The sequence below is a fragment of the Polistes canadensis genome, unplaced genomic scaffold (assembly GCF_001313835.1).
Source record: "Polistes canadensis isolate GaletaPanama2010 unplaced genomic scaffold, ASM131383v1 scaffold_79, whole genome shotgun sequence".
Taxonomy (NCBI): domain Eukaryota; kingdom Metazoa; phylum Arthropoda; class Insecta; order Hymenoptera; family Vespidae; genus Polistes; species Polistes canadensis.
In genome coordinates, this window is record NW_014569626.1 from 245,002 (window position 1) to 253,322 (window position 8,321).

General features: G+C 29.2%; 2 protein-coding genes across 5 annotated transcripts; one reads left to right on the plus strand and one right to left on the minus strand.

Moving 5' to 3' along the window:
- The first annotated feature begins 66 nt into the window (after window positions 1-66).
- LOC106786658 (DNA polymerase delta catalytic subunit) lies at window positions 67-5,943 on the plus strand. Of its 3 annotated transcripts, XM_014748290.1 has the most exons (13): window positions 67-119; window positions 216-321; window positions 472-516; window positions 975-1,086; window positions 1,176-1,348; window positions 1,433-1,692; window positions 1,774-2,000; window positions 2,071-2,237; window positions 2,317-2,562; window positions 2,639-2,941; window positions 3,013-3,890; window positions 3,969-4,622; window positions 4,697-5,943. In XM_014748290.1, exons 1-13 carry the CDS (start codon window positions 67-69, stop codon window positions 4,791-4,793), a joined length of 3,321 nt encoding a protein of 1,106 aa, XP_014603776.1. In that variant the 3' UTR covers window positions 4,794-5,943. The 3 variants fall into 3 exon arrangements, with proteins under 3 accessions (XP_014603776.1, XP_014603777.1, XP_014603778.1); XM_014748291.1 differs by lacking the exons at window positions 67-119; window positions 216-321 and having other exon boundaries at window positions 472-541; XM_014748292.1 differs by lacking the exons at window positions 67-119; window positions 216-321 and having other exon boundaries at window positions 472-529.
- On the minus strand, window positions 5,208-7,236 carry LOC106786667 (ADP-ribosylation factor-like protein 1). Of its 2 annotated transcripts, none has more exons than XM_014748307.1 (5): window positions 7,006-7,236; window positions 6,761-6,860; window positions 6,377-6,493; window positions 6,148-6,259; window positions 5,208-5,916 (listed from the first exon to the last, which is right to left on the minus strand). In XM_014748307.1, exons 1-5 carry the CDS (start codon window positions 7,007-7,009, stop codon window positions 5,707-5,709), a joined length of 543 nt encoding a protein of 180 aa, XP_014603793.1. In that variant the 5' UTR covers window positions 7,010-7,236; the 3' UTR covers window positions 5,208-5,706. The 2 variants fall into 2 exon arrangements, with proteins under 2 accessions (XP_014603793.1, XP_014603794.1); XM_014748308.1 differs by having other exon boundaries at window positions 6,935-7,214.
- Between the last annotated feature and the right edge of the window lie 1,085 nt (window positions 7,237-8,321).

Sequence of the window (8,321 nt, forward strand, 5' to 3'; positions counted from 1 at the left end):
GTTTTATGTTTATTTATTAATATTTAAAGTTTATTAATAAATAAATAAATAAATAAATAACTAAACATGAGTAAAGGAAAATATCTGGGATCTGGACCTGCTAAAAAAGCAAAATTCAAGTATAATATAACCTCTGATTCTAACATTCTTATCTTGAATTAGTAAAACGATTGTTTAAAAAAACGTATTAACTTTTATAAAATCTTATCTTTTAGTAAAAATGACGACGACGATGATGTTCCATGGTCGTTTGAAGCAGAATTGGCGAATATGGAAAATATAGATGATGAATTTGATGTGGTTACACAAGTAACTGGCGAAGTAAGTTAATGTTTAAATAAAGATTAAAGTATAATCAGATTGTCAATTCTTTTAAACAAATTATAAATATATCTTAATAATATTAAATCATATATATAGCATAAGACTGTGGCGATGTCTATTATTAAATATATTAATTTTATTCTTTAGCCTATCGATAACTGTGAAATGATGATAATCAATAAGCCAAACGCAGTGAGTTAATTTGGTAACGATAATTGTAAGCTCATTTCGACATGTAAATGTATGCCTACACATAATCGTTCATATGCATCTGTATAACCGATAAAAGTTGCATATATTAATTCATTGTTTTAATCGCTTTATACCATGAATGCTTGCCTTATGTTTTTATTTTTACAGCCATACAATCTTATTAATATAATTTTTTTAACACTAAACCTACCAAATTTTTATCCTTCATTGAAATTTTCTATTTAAACTGGTCACTTTGACAAGTCGTGGTAGGTTTAGCATTTACGTATTTGCTACCATTATCTCATCTGTGACGTACAGATTTCTATTGAAAGCTCAGCAATAGACATTTGTAACAGCAATGAACGTAAAACATGTGTTCATAATATCATAATATATATACAAATTTATATATTTATATATTATACAATATTAATTGATTAAATATTGCATTACAGGGTCCTGAACAAGAAAATATATCTACGAAATGGGGTAGGCCACCTGTACCAGATTTAAATTCAGAAATTGATAAACTAATTTTTCAACAAATAGATATTGATCATTATATAGGTAAAATTACATTAAAGTTAAATTATATTTCTGAAATAATCAACATGATAGGGATGGATATATTTAATCAATAATTATTATTTAAAAAGGTGAGCCGCTACCAGGAATGCCAGGTAATAAATGTGGGCCTGTTCCAATCATGCGAATGTTTGGTGTAACAGAAGAAGGAAATTCTGTTTGTTGTCATGTTCATGGATTTTGTCCATACCTATTTGTTACAGCACCACAAAAATTTACAGATGCGCATTGTAAACCTTTCAAGGTATATTATACAAGAAATATAATTTGAAACATTCATAGAGATTTTATTAATTTCAAGTTTAAATAATCACAAATTTTGTTGCAGGATGCACTCAATACAGCTGTTAAAAAAGATATGAAATCGAATCAAAATAATATTCAAGAAGCTGTGTTAGCTGTTGAAATTGTGTACAAGCAAACTGTGTATTCATATACAGGAAATGATAAAAATGCATTTCTCAAAATTACAGTCGCACTTCCTAAGTTAATTGCAGCTTGTAAAAGACTTCTTGAAAAAGAAATTGTTTATAGCGCATTTAATCATACTTATACACCATTTGAAACTAATATTGATTTTGATATTAGGTATGGATAAGATTATTTAACAAAAATACGATGAAATATACTGTTAAAAGATTCTCAAATGAATTTTTTTATTCTTAATAGATTTATGGTAGATACATCAGTAGTAGGTTGTTGTTGGATCGAACTATCACCAAAGAAATGGAAATTAAGAGGTCAAAAAGAACACAAATTGCCGATAACATCTAGATGCCAGTTAGAAGTAGATGTTGCATGGGATGCTTTTAAAGCTCATCCAGCAGAAGGCGAATGGTCCAAAGTTGCACCATTTAGAATACTTAGTTTTGATATAGAATGCGCAGGACGAAAAGGTAAAAAAATACTTCATAAAATTAGTATTAATTTGATTGACTACATCATTTATTAGATATTTATTTGTAGGTATATTTCCTGACCCTAACCATGATCCCGTTATACAAATTGCAAATATGGTAATCAGGCAAGGAGAAACTGAACCGTTTTTACGAAATATATTTACCCTCGATTTGTGTGCACCTATTGTTGGTTGTCAAGTTCTTTGTTTCAAGGAAGAAGCAGAACTTTTAAAGGTACATTTGCAATAACAACAAATATATTCTATTTATATAATACGTTAATATTATTAATTAATTTTGTTTTGTTTTTTAGAAATGGGCTGAATTCATACGACAATTAGATCCGGATATTTTTACTGGATACAATATTAGTAATTTTGATTTTCCATATTTAATTAATCGTGCTAAATTTCTCAACGTCAAAGACTTCGTATATCTTGGTAGAATCCGAGATATAAAATCAGTGATCAAAGATCAGGTATTGCAGAGTAAACAAATGGGACGACGTGAATATAAAGTTATAAACTTTGAAGGCAGAATACCATTCGATTTATATTTGGTGAATAAATTAAGAAATTACTACAAAGAAATAATTAAAAAGTACTATATTTATATATTTTTTATTTGCATTTTAGGTATTAGTCAGAGACTATAAATTAAGGTCCTATACTTTGAATGCTGTTTCTTATCATTTTTTGCAAGAACAAAAAGAAGATGTGCATCATAGTATTATTACTGATCTGCAGAATGGTAACTCGCAAACTCGAAGACGGCTTGCTGTGTATTGCTTGAAGGATGCATATTTACCATTAAGGTTATTGGACAAATTAATGTGTATTATTATTTATATGGAAATGGCAAGAGTTACCGGCGTATCTTTAATGACTCTATTAACTAGAGGACAACAAATTAAAGTTGTTTCTCAACTTTTACGAAAGGTACATTTGTTAAGTATTTATTAATACTAAATACATATCAAATATTTTATTGTCTATATGTTTCTTAATAGACACAAGAAAAAGGTTTTTTAATGCCAGTACACAGCGGACATGGAACAGATGAACAATTTGAAGGAGCTACAGTCATAGAACCAAAACGTGGCTATTATAATGATCCTATAGCCACCTTGGATTTCAGTTCTCTATATCCCAGTATTATTATGGCTCATAATCTATGCTATACGACTTTATTAACACCTGACAAACAAAACAAATTTGATTTAAAGACCGATGACGTTACGCAGACTCCAAGCAATTCATTATTTGTTAAATCTCATATTAGAAAAGGATTGCTTCCAGAAATTTTGGAAAATCTTTTGACAGCTCGAAAAAATGCCAAAGCTGAATTAAAAAAAGAAACTGATCCTCTTAAACAAAAGGTCTTGGATGGTAGACAGTATGCTTTAAAAGTATCAGCAAATTCTGTGTACGGATTTACAGGCGCGCAGATGGGGAAATTACCCTGTTTAGAAATTTCTGCAAGTGTTACTGCTTATGGACGTAATATGATAGAAAAAACGAAAGAGGAAGTCGAAAATCATTACCGCATTGAAAATGGTTACAAAAACGATGCCATTGTTATATATGGTGATACTGATTCTGTAATGGTTAAATTTGGTATCAAGAAGGTAGAAGAGGCAATGGAATTAGGTAGAGAAGCTGCAGAATACGTTACATCCAAATTTATTAAACCCATTAAATTAGAATTTGAAAAAGTTTACTTTCCGTATCTTTTAATAAATAAAAAAAGATACGCTGGTCTTTACTTTACCAAGCCTGATAAACATGATAAAATGGATTGTAAAGGCCTAGAAACTGTAAGAAGAGATAATTGTCCTTTAGTAGCAAACATGATGAACACCTGTTTAGAAAAATTACTTATTGATAGGTAAGTTCAATTACAATATCTGTATTTCATAATTAAATCATTTGTATGTAATAAATGTTTTCTTGCATTTGTGTGTAGAAATCCCGATGATGCCCTTGATTATGCGAAACAAATGATAAGTGATCTTTTATGTAATCGTATCGACATATCTCAATTGGTTATTACAAAAGAATTAACGAAGACTGATTACACTGCAAAACAAGCGCATGTCGAATTAGCAGCAAAAATGAAAAAACGTGATGCGGGAACAGCACCTAAACTCGGTGATCGTATTCCATATGTATTTATAAATGCTTCTAAGGGTACTCCGGCTTATAAGAAAGCTGAGGATCCTATATATGTCTTACAAAATAGTATTCCTATTGATACCACTTATTATTTAGAAAATCAATTGTCTAAGCCGTTATTACGCATCTTTGAACCAATTCTTGGGGACAAAGCACAATCATTACTTTTAAGAGGCGATCATACGCGTACAAAAATTGTTGCCACTTCCAAAGTTGGCGCATTAGCTGCATTCACACATAAAAAAGAAACCTGTATTGGTTGTAAGTCTATTTTACCGCTGGAAAGAGAAAAAATGGCTGTGTGTCAGTATTGCGAAAAACGCGAAGCTGAAATTTATCAAACTGAGTTAACGATGCAAATAAAATTAGAAGAAAAGTATAACTCATTATGGACAGAGTGTCAAAGATGTCAAGGAAGTTTGCATCAACAAGTTTTGTGCTCCAGGTAAATTGGAAATATTTTTGTTTTTTAAGTGTGCATAAATGTTTATAATAAATCTTTTTTTCTTTTTCTTTCAGCCGTGACTGTCCTATATTCTACATGAGAAAAAAAATTCAGATAGAGCTAGATTCTCAGGTTAAAAAGATTGAAAGATTTGGAACTCCGATATGGTAAACATCATTAAAAAATCTTCCTTTATTTTTTTATTTTACCTGATTTTGTTTTATATTAGTGCATTTCTTTATGCGTGTGTTTAGTTTTTAAATGTATAAACAAAAATTCACATTGAATTAGACGCTTAGATTAAAAAGATCGAAAGATTTGGAACTCCCGATTGTTAAAAATTATTCGAAAAAACCTCCTTTTATTTTGATTCATTCATTTTGTTTTATTTTGCTTGATTTTGTTTTAAATTGGCGCATTTCTTTACACGTTTGTTTTGTTTTTAAATGTTCGCTTAGGTGACTACGTACTTCGTCACTTTACACTCAGCAAAAACTTATTTAATAGGTACATTATTAACTAATGATTATTATTTATATTAAGATGTAAAACATTAACTAGATTCATTAATCATTTTTCTTCAGATTGTTCTGTTAATGCATATGAAATTAAGTCTTTATTTGTGACAGTATTTTCCAATATATTAACTTTCATTTACAAATAATATTAAATAAGGATAGTAGGGATTAATATTAAAAAAGTATTCGGCTCTCTACAATCATATAATGGGTGTAAAGATGAAATAATCATCTTAAGAGAAGTGATTCAATTACATTTTAATACAAAGGTATATATATTCGCATATGTTTCCTTCATTTTATCTTTTTCTTGTCTTTGTTTTATTTTTTTTATCTTGATTCGTAAGAAAGATAAAATTTCTGACATCTATCATGTCCTATCTATTATGAAAAGTATGGTCAGTTTTATATGCGAAAAATGCAAGGTATTTATAAAATATAATAATATTTGAATAAATAAACACAAATGAGCTCTTCCCAATTACATGGGATATTTGAAATGACAGTCATACGACCAGTCTCTTTATAAGGCTTGAGTAAGAAAAATGATGATGATTTAATGTCGATCATTTTCTACTCTGTAACGCGTTTGACAGCCAATCCATTGCTTGGTCAAGACCTTCTCCTTTAGTTGCTGAAGTTTTAAATATTTGGAATGTTCTATTCTTAAGTGCATCCAATCCAAGAGCTTGATGCACTTCTGCAACACTTAAACAACCAGCCATATCTTGTTTGTTTGCCAGTACTACCAGAATGGCACCTTGTAATTCTTCTTCCTTCACAAATTAAATGATATAGTTAAATCGATTCTAAACTAATATATATTAATCGTTTCAGTCCCATTGCGTTGTTCAAATTTCTTATCAAAAAGTATCATATTATTGAAATACAAAATATGGAATTGTTAATACGATTTTTCTGAAGATTTCTGGGTCTTAAACGATTCAATTTGTTAAACATTTCAAAATTTTACTGACGTGTATATTCAAATCAATATATTTTCTTACCCCTAGCATATATATTAGCTCATCTTTTGATATGCCTATTCTATCTCTATCTGCAGAGTCAACCACATATATTATCGCATCCGTATTAGAATAATAACACCTCCAATATGGTCTGAAATATTAATGCATATATCAATTATCAATTTATTTTCTGAGTATAACAATTACATTGTAGGAACCGTTTAACGTTTTAAAGATCAAAATTATCGAGATAAATTGTTTACTTTACCGTATACTCGTTTGTCCTCCGAGATCCCATACTTGGAATTTTAAATTCTTATATGTAACTTGTTCTACATTAAATCCTATTGTAGGTATCGTAGTAACCACTTCGCCGACCTGCAATCTGACATAAGATTGTCAAAGAATTGTAAAAATATACATAATGATATTTTTAGTTATATCAGACTGTCAAATACATTGGAAACAGGAATAGGTTGACAAATATTGATTGATGATTATAACGAGTGATAAGATATAGCATGTATATCATAAAGATATTAAGGAAATGAGTAATTAATGATTAAAAAACAAAGAGTTGATTATAATTCGTTGGTAACAAAAATAGATCAATTAAATATGAACTGTCATTGTTGAAATTAGAATAACAAACCTATATAAAATCGTAGTTTTACCGGCTCCGTCCAAGCCTAAAATTAATATTCGCATTTCTCGACTTCCTAGCAGATTACGAAAATAACTGAGCAACCCTCCTGAAATAAAAAATAGAAAAAAACTTTAAATATATTTATTCAAATGATAAAATAAGTTTCATGTATAATCTTACAGTGTTTGTACTCAGCTCGGTAGGCAACCCGAAAAGCGCACACGTAATCTTTAATTCATGACACAACTCACCCATATCGATAAAATGTTATTTTCAAAACCATGCAGCACCGATTCAAAGTTTATTGTCAAAATGTGATAATAACCACAACTGTATCCAAGTAACCGGGGGCGCACACCCCTTCTCTAACTTATTACGATTGCAATTCTCTCTTGCTGACTCGCACGAGAAATCGCACGAAATTCGTCTCACGTCATCGCGCACGCGTTTCACTCTATGCATTAATAATAAATTTCCAAGATGAACGACATTATTTCAAAAAATCCCGCCAGATGCTTCGATAACCGCGAGAATTTAAATTCTTTCATTTACTCCTCAAATAGAACTCGATTGTATCGAAAATCTTTAACATATCATTCAAATTAGTTCGAATTAATGTTAATTATAATAATAGTCGTTTAAATTAATATATATTCAAACAATTGTTAAACATTTTCATTATCTCACTATTTGTAGGTAACATCGAAGAATATAGAAGTACATAGAAGATCAAAAGTCGCCTTTTTTATCTAACAAGATTCATCTTCGTTACTATCGGGACCACCAGTGGGCGATGGTGGGTACTTAACGCGATGAAAGTGCAATACTATTAAAGAATACTGCACTTGATAGATTGTATATATATATATATATATAGTATATTTATATTGTATATTTATATTGTATAGAATATTAAATAATTATATTTAATTTTTAGCGTATAAACATGTGTGTATCTTCAGAAATGCATTTATATCATACACATATTTTAAAAAATAATCATTTAACACATACGAATAGAAAACAATCTCGAACGTTTGTGTTAAATCCAACGATGATCACCTGTAACAAAAAGAAAACTATATATATATATATTATGCATTTATTGTCAAGACATTTTCACTGATGGCTGCTGGTTTTCATCAATTCTTGTTTAATTATAAATCTTTTTTTTTAGATTGTTTCTGTTCACAGATAGCAATATTGTTAATAGCATCTGAAGAGGATTAGTCGTAGATAGAATTATATATTAGATGATAAGATAATAAAATTGGTTACCTATAAGTATAATAATAAGATGAGTAATGAAACAAGAATTTATGTTAAATTATTCTCATTCAATAATATGATGTATATTTTTAATATTTCATTACGAATTCTTATTATTATTAAAATAATATTCTTATTATTATTAAAATAAAATGTGCACGTAAGTAAATGCGTGCGTTCCTATTGTAACAATTTGCGTGTTGTTACATTGTAAATTTCGGTCGAATGTAAATTAAAACGGTTCATATTCTTGCGTTTGTTGAATAAAAAAAAACTTGCATTTTGTATTTAAAATTTC